Below are 19,010 nucleotides of genomic sequence, written 5' to 3' on the forward strand. Positions count from 1 at the left end.
TTATTTTTCCCTTTTAGTGCAAAAAATGTCTGGTTGCTTGAACGTATTTATTTAGTCAAAGGAAATGCTAGCTGGGTATTGGTTTGGGTGTTGGTTTGGTGGTGTTTAGCAATATTTGGACTTGAAGTCGTAGTCGTCGTCACAGCTGCCGCCAGAGTTGTTGGCCAGCAGGCCGTCGTCCTTGCAGCCATGATGCAGGCGATGGACATCCGTGTCGAAGCATTCGTCGTGCAGGCGTTTGTCGCGGCTCTTGCTACGCTGGCGCTGCTGATGACGCGTGTGGGCGTGGCTATGGCCATGGCTGTGACTGTGGTTGTGGTTGTGGTGGTGGCTACTCGAACTGTGGTGGTGTTCGACACTGGCCGAGGTCTTGTGATGGAAGGGCGGTGGCGAGCTGAGATCGCGAGGTTGTCGACAGTGGGTGGAGGGGGGTGTGACGTCGTCGAAGCGCGGACAAGGATGGTCGCCCACCGGCGAGGCAGCTTCGTAGCGCTTGGACAGCATCGTGAACTCCTGATGGGCCGAGCACAGAGCTTGCAGACGATGCAGCAGATCCGTTTCGGGCAAGTCTCGCAAATGCAGGGTGCGTGCCACCGAAGTGCGGAAGGATTGCAGATGGGAGAGGCGCTGATTGGCATCCGATAGTTGAGCACTGAGGCGGCTAACGTCCTCACGCAGCGACTGTAAAGAAAAGAGCAGATGTGGATGCCTCATACTGGCAGACTTTGTTGCACTCACGTTGATGAGGGACTCGTCACGACAGCGCCGGTTCTGATTGGACTCGCAGGAGGACTTCATGCGCTCCTTCAGGGCACTCAGTTGAGCCAGCAGGCGTGTCTTCTCGTCCTCCAGATCGCAAATTTGTGTGGTCAGCTCATCGATTTTACGTGCACGCTCCAACGAGGTGATCTTATACTCCACAGCCTCGGCTAGCTGAGCCTTAACCTCAGCGATTTGGGAGCGCGCATCGGCCAGTTGGGCGGTCAGCTTATCCACCTGCTTGGCCGCTTTCTTCGCCCGACAAACGGCATCATCGCGCTCGCCCTGCAACATACACTTGCCCCGCGCCCCATCCTCAATGATGGCCAACTTGCGACGCAGCAGTTCCAGGTGCAGGTCCCTCCGCTGCACCTGTTCGCGCAGCACCCGCACCCGTCGCTGCAGGTTGTAGACGCTGCTGCTGTCCTTGAGCGGAATGTCGTGGCAGGAGCGCTCGCGTCGCAGCTTGCCATGATGGTGTTGGTGATGGTCGGAGCAGCAGGCACCCTTCTCCGGGGTGTGATGATGATGCTGATGGGCTAGTTCGTGCTCGCAATGGGCAGTCAAACGCTCAGCCCGCTCCAGCAAATTGTCAGCCATGAGATGAGTGTCTGCACCAAGCGCTGGTGGCGCCGTACACTCGCTCCAATTCATGGCGCTGGCCAGGCGCTGCAGGAACTCGGAGAGGCCCAGATGGTCCTTGCGCAGCGCATGAATTTCGGCGTGACACTTCTCCAGACGCTCGCCCAGCTCGCATTTCTGCGACTCGCAAGTGCGCAGACGACACTCGGTGGACTCCTGAGTCTCCTTCAGTTTCTCGTGCTCATTGCTTAGCTGATCGCGTAACGAATGCAGTTGCTGTCATGTCGGGGGGAAATAATTAATCAACATATACTAGTATTTAGGACAAGTTTCCCTCACCGTATGCATGCTTTGATTCTCCACCAGCGTCTCCCTCAGCTTATCCTTGATCAGTGTTTCGCAGGGCTCGGGCACATTCAGCTGATTGCTCAGTACGCGCAAAAACTGCAGTCGATCGCTCTGTATGCGATCCAAATTGTTTTGCAGGCGATGACAACGCGACTCGAATCCGCGCAACTCCTCCTTCAGTTTCTCGCCATTTATCTCGGACTCCGTCAGGCGATCGCGTTGTATTTGCAAATCGCGTTCGTACTGCCGACAGCGCCCCTCCAGCTCATGATTATGATTGCCCGCACCATCTAGCTGCGCCGTCAGACGCTGCTTCTCGATGTTCGCCAGCGACTTGAGATTCAGCAGCTCGTTCTCACAGCTGCTTAGGGTGTCGCAGGTGGAGCTTACCTTCGCCTTGGCACGCTGCAGCTCCAGCACGACCTCCTCGGCCCGAGATAGCACACATTCGGGGGTTAGGTGTGCGTTCTCGCACACATCCATGCCCAGACACACACTTAGACGGCGCAGCAGGTCCTGCAGCTGTGCTTTGGCCTGCTCCTTCTGCGACTCCTCGCTGGCCGCCTGCGTCTCTAGATGTTGCAGCTTACAAATCAGTTCCTTATTGCGCTCATCCGAGTGCCGCTTCTCGCGCTGCATTGTGTGGACTGTGGAGTCGCAATGGGCCTGCATGGACTGCTCGCGGTTCTCGGCCGCCTGCAAGCGACTCTGGAGCGAACCTATCAGCGCCGTCTGACGAGCTGCTTGCGCTCGCAGAGTCTCGCAGTCCGCTTCCCTGGCACACAAAACAGAGCGTGTCTCGGCTAACTGGAAAGTAAAGAGATTGTGGAATCTAAAACAATATATTTATGGCTGAAGAAAAATTTAACTCCAATATTGGCCCTACTTTTGACCACAAATTGGTTGTTCCATATACCTTAGATGGTAGGCAGATGTATCGACGGAAAAACAAACAAGTGGAAAAGCTAATGTCGGGTATTCCCCCGACTTTGAAATACACATTTAAATACTAGTAAATAATCTAAATTGTAATAATAACACCTATTCGCGTCTATACCTGGTTGTAAGCGAAAATAAGCAACGAACTATAGCACTTACTTAATCCTTCGAGTGGTAACAACTCGTAAATCCCAATAATATTTTATGCAACGATTTTGTTCGTCATACTGAACAAAAATGTTCAAATCCAATTAATTAGACTTAGAACACTCTTATTAAACACATTTGCACTTTATGGACGCATCACTATCCAGCAACTGCCAAGTCTGTTGACAACCTGTTCGAATAACAGTCGAAGATGTCCTTAAAAATAGTAAAATTTTAGAAGCCAGCAGAAAACAAGCCCCTTCTGATTCTAACCCAACCAAGGCCCCAGAATTTTGAATTTATTTTTAAGTTCCTTATCTTTACCAAAAACTGTGTGAATTAAATCTCTCCTATCATTGGACATAAGCATTACATTAACAGATACTCTTTAAATATATGTTCTCTATTAAATGTGTTGTAATTAATTGTTAAATGTTATTAAAATTATAAAAATCATTATATTGTGCATACAGGGAGCTTAAGCCCATAGCAGCTAATGCTCCGTTTAAATTTAAGCTAGCATTTAATTTGTAATTATATATTAGCTGTAATAAATGAAAAAAAATATATATTAATTCAATTTTTATCCCCTTCAAAATTTAAACATTTTGTAATTGACTTCTCGATAGCTAGCAACTTGAAAATAAACAAATTTAAACGCAACTTAGAACATAGGTGAATAGAAATTCTGGATAGCCTTACAAAGCCTTGATTAGTAATTTTGATTAGTAAATTTAAAAATCAAAATATCCCCAACAATCAACAACTAGTTTTTGAAAATGCCAAACAAACTCATTTACTCAAAGGGCAAAAAAAATTAAAGAGAGAATACAGATTTCTTCAAACGAATTTTTTAAATAAATGTATTCCATAGAATAGAATAAGATATATACATACTTGTACATATAGTATATGCATATCTTCTTCTTAAAGAAAAAGTAAAAATAATCAAATTTTCAAAAGAATGAGCAATGTGAGCTCAAAAAAAAAAAATTCCACCTCGATAAATTTAAAAACTTAAATATTTAAATTAAAGACATTTTTTCAGAGATTTCAGTGTGCTCTAAAAATCGGTAATTATTATTTCGTCTAATTATTATAATTCTTTAAAAAATGGCTCTGTATATATTCGCAATCGCTGGATAGGTGATGGAAACAAACCTTCTTATCAAAATAGAACTAGATAGATTAGAACTACCCTTTAAAGATTTAAATTTTTGTAATTATTATAATTCTTTAAAAAATTAATTCGCAGTTGCTGACAATGCTGTATAGGAGATGGAAATAAATGTTCTTATAAAGGTATAGGTAGGGTATTTTTGATTAGCACTACCCTTTACAGATTTAAAAGTTGGTTATCCAGCTGTGCTTACCTCGCTGGCCAGACGGTCCTTCTTGTAGGATAACGCCGCCAGCTCGCTGCGCAGTGTGGTCGTCATGTCTATGCTGGAGTGGTGCTCGGTTATGGAAATGCCTGCATTGCCGCACGATGTGTCCAGCTGGGAAATATAGTACACACACACATATATAGTATTTAGGAGTAGAGCGCTTTAGAGAGGCAGCTAGAGGAGGAGTGGGAAAGCCATGGGATGAGTGCGAGCCCGCCCTACCAAATGATGGCGATGGGGCGACAATCCGCCACCCAGCGTGTGGTGGTGATGATGCAAATGCGATGAGTGATTATCACTTGGCATTTTGCCCGAAACAACAGCAACAACAACTACAACTACAGAGTTCTGTCTAAATTAGTCCCTGGCTACTACCAATTATGGGCAACCGTACGTCGCAACTGCCAAAGTCCAACTGAGCCTCCTGGTTTCTAGCTTTAATGCAAGCGGCTGGCATTGGCAACAATGCCTAACAACTGGGCAATAATCGAGCCAACTTGGCAAGGCTTTTTGGAATTTACGGCAACATAACATCACATCACACACTACTTCGCATTTATGCTCAAAGGCAGTTAATTGGGGGGTCGATGGAGTTGTTGTTGTCAGGGCGGCGACATAAGTGAAAACTGCTGAGCTACTCAAACAGAGGGGGGAGCGGACAGAGGACGCTTTCGTATCGCAAAGTTTTCATTTGTTTGTTTGTTTGTTTGTTGTTATTTGGGTCATTCACATGGCGCCAATACCGCTGCCGATGCAGTCCAAACGAAGGCACGCACGCCAACCCAAAAAGTGCACAGTGTGAACGAATTTGTGTCCCGGACCACAAAATTGTTGCGTTCTGCGACCGGAACCGGAAAATGAGGTGTGCAAGTTCGGTTAGGCCTGCTGAAAACTTAGCCTCCGGGGTGGGGTTCAGGTAATTTAAGTCGCCCAGCAATTTTGTGGGCAGGCAGAATATAAAAGACTTGAAGCCTTTGCGGGTTTGCAAATTTGTTTGTGCATTTTCTGGCTTTAAAGAAAAGCAATTTATCAGACAAAAGCATGCACGTAATATATAGATTCATGCTCTTACAAATAAATATATAAAACATATATGATATATGATAGAAAATAAATAGAAAATAGAAAATAAATAGATCACTTATCTAGGGGTCTCTAGGCCTAGGATATCTAAAACTACAGATCACTTTAGATCTCTCTAGAGTTAAAACGTTTAAAGAGTTAACAAGCTTAAAGCAATTGTAGTGGCTCAGCAATTCAGGGGGCTAATTATATAGCTGATATAGCTTTTGGATACTGTTACTGTCAATTTAAGAAATAGTTCTGATTTAAATGAAAGTTAATTTCTCATGCAAAATCACAAGCTTTAGAATTGTTATTATATACTACCCTTCCCACAGATCTCTTTATCTACAGAACCCTTTGCCGACAGGCCTCGCAATTTAAATTTTTTAAGCACTCACATACACTTAGGTGTATTATAGGGATTGGTAGCTGGAAAGAATTGGATCTAGAGCTATTAAGCTTTATTCCCATTTTAAGACATTTTAATATTAAAACGAACTATGGAATCAATTCTTTACAATATTCAACGTTTTGTGGCAAAATTTTTACAACATTCGATTCAAAATTACTTTACGTCATAGCCTGTTAGTTTCTGGGTTTCTGGGCAAAAGGTTAATATTTTCAGGAATTTCCTTTCCTTTCAACTAGACAGATAACTGAAACGGCAACCCATTTAGCTGCTGCAATTGTAAGTATCAGGTAGTTGGTTAGGTTTTTACAGCTAAAGTATTTCCTTCCTAAAATTTCAAATCTCTATTTGACAAACGTGCTAATTCCCGCTTTAACCCACTGTGACAATCTGCACACGTTTTATGCAAATTCATGTGAACAGAGCACTCAGAAATAGTTACCTCTCCCCGCTCTCGACTTAAACGCTAAAATAAACAAAAACAAATGAACGCGGAAAACGGAAAACTTTTCCCTAACAACCGCATAAATTTCACACCCAACAACAGCTAACTGCACATATTTATGTGGCGGGGAGGCAACTCCTCGCTCTCCAAAACTTGCCATTATACGAGTAGGAATGAAGCACATAAATCCGGCAATTTTGGTGAACATGCGCGACTAGGCACAGCTAATTTTAGATAACCGTTAAAACGATACAACTACTGACGTGAGTAATTCAAATTTATGCAAAAAATGTGCGCTCATCGAAGCCGGAAAGAGCCGTGGACTTACCTCGTAACAGGTTGGCAAAGGCGATGGCGACGGCACCGCCGAGGGCTTTCTATCCTTGATTCCGGCGGTACAGAGGAGCTCGAAGATGCGCCAATCCTCGGGCGTATTGCCGTTGGTGTTGGGCCTCAGATTGGCTGGCATTGCTGGCCCAGTAATTAGCTAAGCAGTAGCACCTTTTGAGCGGAGAACTTCAACCTTGGCTGGAAGTGAAAATGAGCTATGCTGTGTGAGTAGTTGGGTTTTCTATTTCTATTTTCTAATCGTAAACAATGGCTATGCTGGCTTGGCAACAACTACAACCAAAGCTATGTCGCGGGCTGTTGCCAGGTGCATAAATAACTATACATAATAGCCGAGCCATGTGGGTGTTGCTAAGGCCCCGCAAAATATGCTATAATAACTTGATTCGATTCTGAAAATTGCAAATTCAATTTCTATCCTTCCACCAGCCACCAATAGCCAGGACGCAGGCCAGGACGCAGGCAGCGCCCGCAAATCGTTTTGCAGTAATTTCATTGTCGCTGTCTGCCAGCATTTACCATTTACCCACACCTGGGTGCACACACACACACACACACACACACACACACACACCCACATCCTCCCACAACATGTAGCTCGACAGGCGCATAAATATTGTCAGACATGCTACGAAATGTTTGCATTGAAGTTGAGGCGCTGTTTGCTTTTAAATGGCAATGACTTTGATTTTGTCGTCAGGCCCACCCTTTTCCGACTTTTATTGATGGATGTGGCAACTGCATGCATATATTTGGAACTCCAGCAGCTGGGGGTACGAGAAGTTATTCAAATTGCAGGAAATGAACATGTAACCTGTTCAAAAAAATAACAAGAAAAAAAACCAGAAAGTCTCAAAATGAAACATGAAAATTGAAATAATTTATTAGTCTATTTGTAAATCAAAGCTGAAATGTTGTGCTTTTTTTGAAACATTAAGGCAACAACTAAATGGTTAGACACAAAAAACTGTAGATTATTTAGGCTGCTGAATGCTTCCTTCTGCCGGTTACATTCTTTACACAAACATAGTGTACCAACAATATGAACTAAAGCAATAAAAATAGTACATACTAATTAATAATAATAATAATAATAGTAATTAATTAATATAGATCTTTAGCCTCACTATGAATAGAAAGGATAGCAATAATGAAACAATTTTTTAATTTAAATTATTAGAAATGCCTGTTTTTTAAAAACATACCGGGGGCTTTCAGATATAAGTACCTTCTCATATATACATTTTTAAATATTTTCGCCATACCAAAAAAATGAATTAAAGCAACAAATATAGTACATAATTATTATTATAGAAACCTTTTAAGAACCTATAAGAAACTTTTAAGAACAGAAAGGATTGTAATAATGAAATGATTTTTACAAATGCCTCTTTTATAAAACATACCTGGGACTTTCAGATATAGGTATATCTGAGGTTCTCATATATACATTTTTAATTACTTTCGCTTGCTCATTTTATTGGGGATAGTTTAAAATAGGGATGGAACAGGATAAACTGCTTATCAGGCTGAATATTTTATCCTTCTTTATTATCAGAAAATTTCGTTCACAAAAGACCAAATAGAATTGCAGAGTCTTATCCTTAATCCTTCTGTTAGACTCTCCTATTAATAATTATAAATACACATACTTGTCGTTTGTTAATATTGGACATTTTGACAAAACTATACACACTTCGCTCCTAAATTTATAAGTTCAATGCACGCCAGCTATAAGAGTCGAAGTTGGGGTTAAGTTCACAAATACTTATTATCCTATTTATTATTTTAGCTCTGGTTGCTAACACAGTGTTATTTATGGATGTGTATGTCCATTTTTATTTACCTGTTATGTAACAGATTGCTTTTGTTTTATTTACTTAAACTTATTTGCTTTGCACACAAAAAGCTGTGAACATAAAGAAATAGTTCCAATGTACCTGCATTTATTTATGTTTGGACTTCAAGCGTAAATTGCGTAGGCTGCTTAAAAAGTTTTAAATTACGTTTAAAATAATATCAGTCATCAATAGGGGAAGAGCATAATATATTAAAAGAGTCTATCGTGCTTTTAATTCCCCGAAAAAGCGTACTAATGCTTAAGTAGCATGATGGAATAAGTTTATCGAAATATTACATTCATTGTCGCATGAAATATGGAAGCCGGTGTTACTAAATGAAATTATTTTATTTAAGGGAAGGTACTTTCTTTTCAAACTTTGGATACGTTCAGTATAATTAATCAACTCTAAATTATATTTAAATCTAATAAAGGTAATATCTTTAGCTCTGAGGGTAGAAAAAATGTAGAACAGCCATTAAAAAAAAATATATATATATATATATACTTGTACATATGTATATTAAACTAATTTTTCTTTAGGTTAGATGTTGTATAATATGTAATAATATATAAACTTGGCCTTTCTTATTCAACTATTAAACGATTGCATAATACCCTTACCAATTGGAAAATGAGTATAAAAAGCTGGGCAACTCAGCTAATTAAAATAATTTACAAAGTACTACTGAAGTATAAAAGATGCTTCATTAATGTACATAGTCTCAATGCAGGAATAATTATATCTATCGCTCTGTTTAGTTACCCTTTCTGAAGAAAAAGTCGGTCATTAGGGCTCATGTTCGGAGCTGTTATTATTGAGCGATCATTAATGAACACACAAGCCAGAATGTTCTCAATGATGGGACAGGTCTGGTTTTCTGGCGTATCGTTTCTGCCTGAGTTTGTTGGCAACTTCTTCAGTATTGGTTGCCGCTCCCCTGGCATCCTGAAGTCGCCGGTATTGCCACGTTTTTATGCTGGCAGCATAAAAACTCATGCCATGCCATGCCATGCCATGCTGCCTGGTCTGTCCATTTTATCGTGCTCCTCTTTACACAATGGCCCGCCGATTGCCTCTTCATTTATTCATTTCTTTTTTGCTGTTTGCTTCTGCAATTTCCTGCTAAAAATATAGTAGTTCTTGCTTCTCTCTGTCTCTGTGTCTGGTGTCTGGCTAAAGGGCGCACGTCCCGGTTCCCAGGCAGGCGCTGCAGTTGCTATTATGGATTGCCCGATACCCGATACCCGATGCCCATTGCCCGATTAGCGGATGGTTGGAAGCAGCATTCGCCTTCTGCACTGTGCTGTGTGCCTGCTGCAGTTTCTAATCGGAACCTTCTACCCTAATGATGCCCGCAGGGCGACATCTGAACATGAGCTGTTTTGGTGGCTTTTAAGGGCCTATGTTAGCTGAAATCGTAGTCGTCGCAATCAGTGGCGACTCTGTTGCTGTCTCTGTTGCCGTCTCTGCTGCTGCTGCTGCTGCTGCTGTGGCTGTGGCTGCGGCTGCGGCTGCTTCTGTTGCTGCCTCGCCTTGCAACATGCAATTATCGCGGATGGTGTCTATGCACTGCTGGGCGCCTATTCTGAATTGTTCCGTTGAAATCTGTGCGTTGTCAGCTGCGCCAACGCCTGCATGCTACAAAATGTTGCACGAACCAAATAATACGACGGCACAAGCACTAAAAGGGAATAAGGAACGGGCAAGAGGGACGCGTCTGGCAACATAAGGGCCCATGTGTACAGCTCTCTCGCTCTTGTACGCTTTCTCTCCCTCTCTCTCTCACTCCCGCTCTCATTGCAGTCTGGGCTCGTCTGCAACATGCAAGCAGCCATGATATTGTCTCTTTGTGGCTTCATCTCTTTATGCTGCCCTCACACACACACACACACACTCTACACTCAGGCGCAGAGCCATGCACACATACTACATACATACAAGTACATATATACGCATACATACATGCATAAGCACTGATAGAGAGGCAGGCAGAATACCATTGGGAACGACATCCCCAGCATTTTATTTTCCACATTTTATTTTTTTCCGCTTTCGTCGCTTTGTTCTCATGGCGTGCTCTCTGCTTCTGCTCGCCTGTTCGCCAACACCTTAACAAATGTCGAATTTTATTCCCACGGCCTGAATTTTCCCACAGTGTTTAGTCGTCGGACTCGCATCTCTCTCTTGTAAACACACACACACACACACACACAAACAAACACATGCATACATTAAACGGCTGCAGGAAGCCATGCGAGTGAGTGTGTGTTTGCTTTAAAAAAAGAAGAATTTAACAAAAAGCAGCAGCAGCACCAGCAGAGAGATAACAACAACAGCATCGGCAACATAAGCACAGCATTTTTTATACCCTGCTCCCAAAGGGTGACAAGGCATTATGAAATCTAACACTTTTTGTAACAGCCAAAAGGAAGCGTGGCCGATTGATCAGATTGAGAAGACGAGTTTTCTCAGGTCTGTATAAGCTCCAGGAAAGTATAAGAGCTGGCTTTGGGAAAAAAAGTGTTGAGTTTTTCCTATGAACTCTACCATCTTCCACTTCATTTCTAAAGAAGTCTGCTTATATGTATGTAACTGCTGTGATTCTTTAATTTGTAATTTCTAAAAAAGTTATACCCAAAAACAACACATTTATCTTTTCTTTTAATTTTACCAAATTTTTTATTCAAACTTTTATAATTAAATGAATGCATTGCTTAATTATACTTATATTAAAAAAACTAAGCTTATTTCAGTACTAGTTTTGTAATTTAAAAAAAAAAAATTAAATTTAATTAAATGAACTGCTGAATATAACAGATTTAATTTAACAAATTAAAATATGATCAAATTTTTTAAAATGAAATATTATGCAAAATAAATTACTGAATCGGTGGAGTATATTAATTAAAGTTAGTTTATACAAATCAGCATATGTATCTATTAATATTTAAAATAAAATAATTATTAAGTTAAATGAATTGAAGCGTACACAAAAGTCGGCTTCCTGCGACTTTACATTCTACTACATATGTATCTATTAATATTTAAAATAAAATAATTATTACGTTAAATGAATTGAAGCGTACACAAAAGTCGGCTTCCTGCGACTTTACATTCTACTACATATGTATCTATTAATATTTAAAATAAAATAATTATTAAGTTAAATGAATTGAAGCGTACACAAAAGTCGGCTTCCTGCGACTTTACATTCTACTCGTTTTTATTGCATTGAATTCGCTGCCAGGGTCGCTGTCGCTCGCTTGGTCGGTTGATTCTTCAGTTCTGCTGTCGTTTTTGTTGTTGCCTCGTTTTGTTTATGCTGCTGCGGTTGCTGTTTGTTTTTTCTTCTACTACTTCTTGCTGCGCCTGTTGTTGCGGTTGTTGTTTTTGTTGGTTTTATCTTGCATTGGTCACTTGCCTCTACTCGCACACACACACACACAAGCTGGCCCGCAGGCGGCCGTCGAAGTCAACGACACATCCGCCAACTGCCATTCGCTACTCCCCAGCTTCCATCCTCCCTATCCTTTCCAACCACCGTTGCCGCCTGTTAACGTCTTCTTCTTGCACGCTCATTTGCCGCCCCACTCCTCACTAAACGCATTCCTCTTGAACAGTCGACAGCTTCAAGTTCATCAAGGTAGCATTGAATATAAACATCTCTCGTCTGCCTCCTTGGAAGGCACAGCCTCCTTTCGCTTCCCTTGGTGTACACTCTTTAAAAGACAGCAATGGCCCAAACAACCCAAACAACCTTTTGAGACAACCTTCACACAGAATGTTCTTGAGGATATAATGCTTCTAAGCTCATGAGAATCTTTTCTCGTCCTCTTATAAGTATGTTTTCTGTCCATCCCTTTTTCCAAGGTGGTTAATACTTATATCGTGATCAAACATTAAACAGCAAACACGTCTTACTCTTCCTACCAAGTTATCAAGCATGTTTTGGAAACTGTGAATCCTTAAGTATTTAAATGAATGTACCTTATTGCGACCAAAAAGAAAAAGCAGTTTATCCCCTTTTCAACCAACTACCTAACATGTTTTTGTTCGATCAAAGGGTGCCTTCTAATGGTTTAAGCAGGAAACATCTCACATTCTAGCTTTGCACGAAAATCAAAGGCATTTCTCATATGACCCACTGACCCTAATTTTCACTCACTATGGGGCTGAATTGTGCATTTATCACTAATGAATCAGCAATGAATGGAAAGTTCTAAATATTTGTTGTAGCTAAATTGAAATATCTCTCAAATACACAGATAATTGAATTCCCCTTTTCTTCAGCTTTAAAAGAAACAAAAGAGCTCTTAAGTTCTAAAGAAGATGCATTTGTTTATTATAAATAAAAAAAATTGATTTAATTTCTATTGCTCTGTAATGGCTAGATTTTTGTACTAAATGTGACCGCCGTGCCAACATGCTCACTGCCTTCTCCTCCTAGAGCTGTTATAGTGAGCATATTCTTCGCTAGCGCTCTTCGAAACTATCTCTTCCTTTTCCGGCACTCTCTCAGCTCCTTTGTCTGGTCGCCTTTCCACCAGCACCAATTTTGGATAGCGTCTGGGATCGTGTCGGCTAATGTAGAGCTTGGAATCTGTACGTGGCAGATGGGTTGCCGATTCGCGCCGGGATGAATGGACTTCCCGAGAATCGTCCGGTGTACGATGACGTCGGTGATAGGAGCTATGGTCCCTGTGTTCCGAATGTGAGTTTGAATGCATATATGCGTGGGATCCATCGTCATTCGATGCAGCTCCCATCAAAATAGGTCCTATAAGTTCCTTGATGAGGCGTTCCTTCAGAATATCTGCACCAGGAATCACGTCACTCAAGTTTCCCTTGATGCAGGCCACGAACTTCTCGGGTACCAGCACAATACTCGTGGTTAGACCGCTATGTGTATCTTGCAGACTAATTGTTAGTTCTCTGCCTTGCACGTTGCCGGTAAGGAGCAGCCTCTTGGCACCGTACACATAGTTGACGGAGTATCTGGCATTATCCCGATTCCATCTCTCCGGCAATTTCTCGCTACCCTTGCGCATATATTTTATCTGGGGATTCACATCTGGCGACATCGCCCCCATATTGAATTGCTTGGTTAGGACGAAATGGGTGAAGGCTATCACCAGATCGGCCTTCTTCATCACTGAGTTGCGGACGGTGTCGTAAAGCAGTTCCCAGCCATAAAACGGATTCTGGCCCATCTCTGGGAGCATGGCGGAGTCATGATGGCGCGGCATGGTGTGAATTTTTCTATTGCTTTACTATATCATGCCTAAATGTGAATTTTGTACATACATATGTGCTTAGTTCAAGGCGGTATGTGTGTATGTTCGCTGACAGGCGCTGCTTGGGCTACCCAGTTGGGTGTGTGTGTATGTGTGTGTGTGAAACAGTAAGAATAATACATTCGATTTGAATGGGCGTCCTTGAAACTTATCAGAACATTGAACTAAAGCACTGTGGAGCAAAACAGCATCGTAGGAACACATATAATTTAAGACCCATCTGTGCAAAATAGAACCAGGCGTTTGGAAAAGTATAGCACTTAAAATTAAAACATTTATAGTTGAAGTTCGATTACATATATGAGTATACACCTAATTTTGGTTTTACGCGGTTTTGATTTAACACGGTTTCAAAATGAAAAATTTTATATATGGTTGCACGACATTATTCCATTTAACACGATTCAGAATAACATATGATGAATGTATTTTTTTACACGTTTTTTATACTACTTTTTTTATACGCATTTTTTGGAACCAATCTATCTACTAGTACTAGTGTTATATCTCAATAAACCGTGACTTACCATTTTTATTAGGAGTACTACCAAGTCATTGCTTCCCCCTTTGGATGAACGCCTGGGCCCACATTGACAAAACTCGATATCTCTAGAACAGTCTCCTAGTACCTAGGCACCACGAGGTTTATTTTAGTTTTTCACCCTGACGACCTTAGTATATTACAATTTAAGATTAATTCTAAGTTACAATAAACTTAAAACAAGAGAGAACGCTACAGTCGAGCAAGCCCGACAGTGTAATACCCTGTACCCAGGTAAACTTCCGTCACTGAGTTACATGCGCCCAAAAAGAGGAAGAAGAAGAGCGAACTTGTTGCTGCAGTTTGGTGGGGTTGTACTGTGGAGAATTTGTTTCGCTAATAACTTTTCTTAGAATTGACCGAATTATCTAACAACAGTAGATAATTACATATAAATTATGTGTGCAAAGTTTGGTTTAGGTAGCATTTGAAATGTGGACGCTATTGACGAAATTCTGTAGTGGGGGAAGGGGGCGAAAATTCCAAAAAATAAAATAAACTCGTCCTTTCTCGGACCTAGGAGAATCTGGATGCCAACTTTGGTTATTCTAGCTTTTATAGTTTCTGAGATCCTTGCGTTCATTCAGACGGACGGACAGACGGACGTACATGTCTAGATCGATTTCTCTCGTCATGCTGATTCGGAATATATATACTTTATGGGGTCGGAGATGCTTCCTTCTGTATGTTACATACTTTGCACAAACCTAATATACCCTTTTTACCCTACGGGTACAGGGTATAAAAAGTTCGTTTTAGGAAAAGGTCGAACTTGCTCGACTCTACCATTCTCTCTTAATATTCTTTAAAAATTTCAAACATTTTTTCATAGTTTGCTTATATTTCTAGCCCATGGTGCGATGCCGAAAAATGTCAGTTAACTTTGATGGCTGCAGACGTCGCGTCGTCAGTTTAACGGCCTCCGTGGTTTCATTTCCAACAACAACAACAGCATCAGTGAGCAGCAGAAATGTCTGCAGCAGCTGTAGCTGTGGCTGTGGCTGTGGCTCTGACCGTCGCCTGTGGCCTTGACTCTTCTAATGGTGCAATGCTCCGCTGGCGCAGATCAAATGGCATTCAGCCTCAGCAACCAGCCAGTCCGGGTGCTGATAATGGGCTCTGTCTTGCCTTGACTCACATTGTTGTTGTTTGTTGTTGTTGCTGCTGCTGCTGCTGTTACTGTTGCTGTTGGTCGTCGTTATTCGTTGGTCGTTATTCCAGTTATTGTTGTCTTCGTCGGCATTGTCGCTGCCTTGGTAATGCAGCTCAGGCTACTGCACTCCTGGTTCATCAATATTTTCAAGGATTTTTTTCATGCTTCCAGGCATTTGCTGTGCTGTGCCTCTCCAAAACCATCTGCCTCATGTGTGCATATTTGTGAGTGTGTGTGTGCGTGTGTATTTGAAAGGTCATGAGTACCGATTTGAGACTTGTTTGGCTCACTTAGAATATTTGTGGTTGGGTCTCTATGTGTGTGTATGTGTGTGTGTGAGTCTGAATTTTTGGCAATTGGCACGCCATGCTAAATTTTCTGTCATCCTGTCGCTTGAACTCGACAGAGGTAACAAAAAATGCGCTTAAATGGGGTCAAGTGGTTCCTGGCAGTCAGTCGCTCCTTTCGGGCGTGCAAACGTGGGCAAACGAGCATATTTTGGAGTGCTCAGAAAAGGGCTGTGGAAGTGCTTTTGAGTGTTAGCTCCTTCGGTTGGTTGGTGGATTGCAATCCGTTGTTTGGAGGACGATTGAGTGGGTTTGGCGTTTATTGCTGTGGAAATACTTTCAAATGGGCATGGTGGAAAACTTTTCATTAAAGTTTGTAACACAAAGAGTTCCAAGTTCTACAAACAATACTTTGTCCAGTAATGTGAAAATTAAATTCATTTATTTATTTGTCGGATTTATCTATTTGGCCTAAGCCGACCTGATTAAATGGTTGATTATTAACTTCAAACCGGCGAAGAAAATGAAAAGTTTAAAGAATGTTTGTCATAGTTGTGAAAATAGCCGCCGTTGGCATACATACATAAATGGTATGTGTAATATTAAGTAAATACTTACTTATAATAATAATAATAATACCCGTTGCAAGAAAGTTAACCAATTTAAGATTTCAAACTTTAATTCCTTGGCTGTCAAATCCCTTCATGCTCATCCACCACAGACTTAGTGTACTGGTGTATCCAAAACATTTCACTCAAGTATGCCGCATTCAGCAATTAGGCGACTTACGAACATATTTAAATCCGACATGAATGAAACAACAGATAGGCCCAGACCCAGACACACGCTCAACGACATCTGTGCTGGATTAGGTAGAAGTCGGGGCTCGAGCGCAACGTTATAAATCCAACCAAAAATACAAACAAACAAACATGCTTTCTGCTTTTCGAACAGACATGCACCCACAGGCACAGACTTGCTTGAAGTAAACGTGAACAATTCACACTCAGACGTCGAACGCAACGCAACGAGCGACAACAAGAGCGGCAACAACAACACTACCACCACCGAGTGAATGTCAGGGCGAGAAATCTCATGCGATAGCGAATCGCTGGCCTGTTAACGCTGCGCTCCTATTCAGTTAGAGTCCATGAGGTTTCATGGAAATTATGTGCAACGCCGGCGATGGCGGCGGCGGCGGCGACCAAAATGGCGGCTTGCCAGTCGTTTTGGGTGGTTGTGGTGCCACCATCATCATACAGTCGCCTCATTTGGAACCGCAAGGTTCAAGAGTTCAAAAATGCGACGCAGTCAATGAGCATTGTCGTTGATTGGAAGTGGCAGCGGCAGCGGCAGAAGCAGAAACAGCGATTGTAATTATGGCAGTGGTAGTGGCGCTGGAGCGGTTCTGTTCGGACCGCTTGGGTGGTTGTGGTGGCAGCGGCAGCAGCAGCAGCTGCGGCTGCGGCCCTCCGTACGTTATTCAACTCAAAAGTTGAGTGTGTGGATGAAAGCAACTCCAACCACGTCGGTGTTGCGGGCGCGTCCGCGTCCCGCTGCTGGTTCCGTTCCGAACGACCGAGCGACCGCCCGCCCGCCAGCTCGACAACGTATGAAGCGAACTTCTTGGGCTTGTTGTGCACAGCAGCAGCAGCAGCGAGCATTTGCTTCCAAATGCTTAAACTAGAGCAGCAAGAGCATCATCTAGACCGGAATTGTAGCAGGCGCGCAGAAAAAGCAGCACAGATAAACGCTGCTGGCGCACTTCGTGCTTCTTGTGCCGTTCCAAGCAATCTGCGCATGCGCCTACATAGTGCTGAACTGCTCTGTGACGCTATGGCTTATTCGCTTGCACTCGCGTGCCATCACTTGTTCGCTCTCTTGTTGGGGCTCTTAGGTGTCAGTGTGTTCCATGTTCCAATCAGTGTTGCCAAACTAGTTAGCTGTTTTGCCCGCCATTTATGCAGTTGTTCAAATCCGATTGCTGAAAAACTTGTATTTTACAAGTTGGCTGGTTGGATCTATAGCTATTGTTGTTGTTATTTATTATTGTTATTATTTATATTTATTTATTTGTTTTCAATCTTTGGCAACACTTCTCATTATTATTGTCCACCCGTTATGCTTTGATTTTCTAAAAGACGGGAAAACACCTGATTGTAAAGCTCAGTCTAAAGAACCTGAAGTTGCTGTTTTAGTCTAAAAAATGTTTTAATCTGACTCTATATGTTTACTAATTAGCATGTCTTTAAAATAGTGTTGTATGAAAACGCTTGTTAATTCTTAAGATATTGTTTTTAAATTTGGTGACTTAAAAAAACCCACCTAATCCTTAGTTTACTTACCTTACTACTACTTACTACCTTACTTTTATCATTTATTTGGCTATTTATAGCTAGTTGAATTTTCTGATCTAGCCCTCTTGGTCCTTAGGAGGTGGCAACACAGCTCTCGTGGGGGCTTTTAGCTTTGAATGCGTTTCATTTCCAATGTGTTTCACAAATTTCTGATTGGCGCCAACTCAAACATTTGAAAAGGTGGAATGAGCTTTGTTTTGTCACACTGCTGGCCCCCAAGCCAATTGTGTTTGTTAATTTTTTGTTTTTATTTGGAACACAACTAATTTAATAAAAACAATTGCATAAACGTATAACAGATTACAGTAACAATAGAGGACCCCTACCGAAAAAGCGCAATTCAATTGCAGAATTTTGTCGGCTGAGTGGGGTGGCATTTTTGCGCAGAGGGTCCATGGCCTAACACATGACCTTGACAATGTACGTCTGAAACAAAACGACATTAAACGAACAACGACAATCAAATGATAAATTATATTGGCCTTACTTAATCATTAAAAATATAGCCGTGCCAAGCGTAAAAAAAATCACGAAAGCTCTTCCAGCATATCTCACATAAGCTGTCGCGGTCCTCCTCGCTGATATCTTCACGTGAGCACTCACGCAGAGTATTTTCTTGATTCTCGCGTATACATTGCAGTTGAATCGCCCAGTAACTGGAGGATCTATTCATTTTTAGTTGCTTTAAAAAATTTTAAATTTTTTCAATTTTTCATTAATGCTGCAAAAAAGTTGATGGATTTTGCCTGACAAACTCAGTTCTGCAAAGAAATTAAATTAGGAACATAAAACAAACAATAAAGAAAATTGAATTGTACTTTTTAATTAAATAATTGTATAAACCCCTGCCAAGTGTTAATAAAATCATTATAGCTATCCCAGCATGCTTGCCACAACCTTTCGCGCTCATCCAGATTGATATCCAAACGTGAGCACTCACGAACAGTGTTTTCTTGATTCTCAAGTAAGCATTCCAATTGCATTGTCCAGGTGCTGAAAAATGTATCCATTATGTGTAAGTTGGAAAAACCAAATGAAAATTGCTATTTATTTGTAGAAATATTCGACTTGTGTAAATTGAAGGAACGCACAGAACATGCTAAG

At 41.6% G+C, this 19,010-nt stretch overlaps 1 protein-coding gene and 1 long non-coding RNA gene across 2 annotated transcripts; both read right to left on the bottom strand.

Moving 5' to 3' along the window:
* Nucleotides 1-105: 105 nt before the first annotated feature.
* LOC115631317 (coiled-coil domain-containing protein 170) lies at nucleotides 106-6,551 on the bottom strand. The gene is made up of 6 exons (XM_030528032.1): nucleotides 6,411-6,551; nucleotides 4,386-4,511; nucleotides 4,149-4,274; nucleotides 1,681-2,496; nucleotides 739-1,617; nucleotides 106-681 (listed from the first exon to the last, which is right to left on the bottom strand). Exons 1-6 carry the CDS (start codon nucleotides 6,549-6,551, stop codon nucleotides 106-108), a joined length of 2,664 nt encoding a protein of 887 aa, XP_030383892.1.
* An 11,711-nt stretch (nucleotides 6,552-18,262) lies between these two features.
* Nucleotides 18,263-18,898, bottom strand: LOC115631946. The gene is made up of 3 exons (XR_003996250.1): nucleotides 18,725-18,898; nucleotides 18,394-18,667; nucleotides 18,263-18,332 (listed from the first exon to the last, which is right to left on the bottom strand). It is a non-coding gene; the product is annotated as an uncharacterized LOC115631946 (long non-coding RNA).
* Nucleotides 18,899-19,010: the final 112 nt, after the last annotated feature.

Source organism: Scaptodrosophila lebanonensis, unplaced genomic scaffold, assembly GCF_003285725.1.
Source record: "Scaptodrosophila lebanonensis strain 11010-0011.00,11010-0021.00 unplaced genomic scaffold, SlebRS2 tig00001412-arrow-pilon, whole genome shotgun sequence".
NCBI lineage: Eukaryota > Metazoa > Arthropoda > Insecta > Diptera > Drosophilidae > Scaptodrosophila > Scaptodrosophila lebanonensis.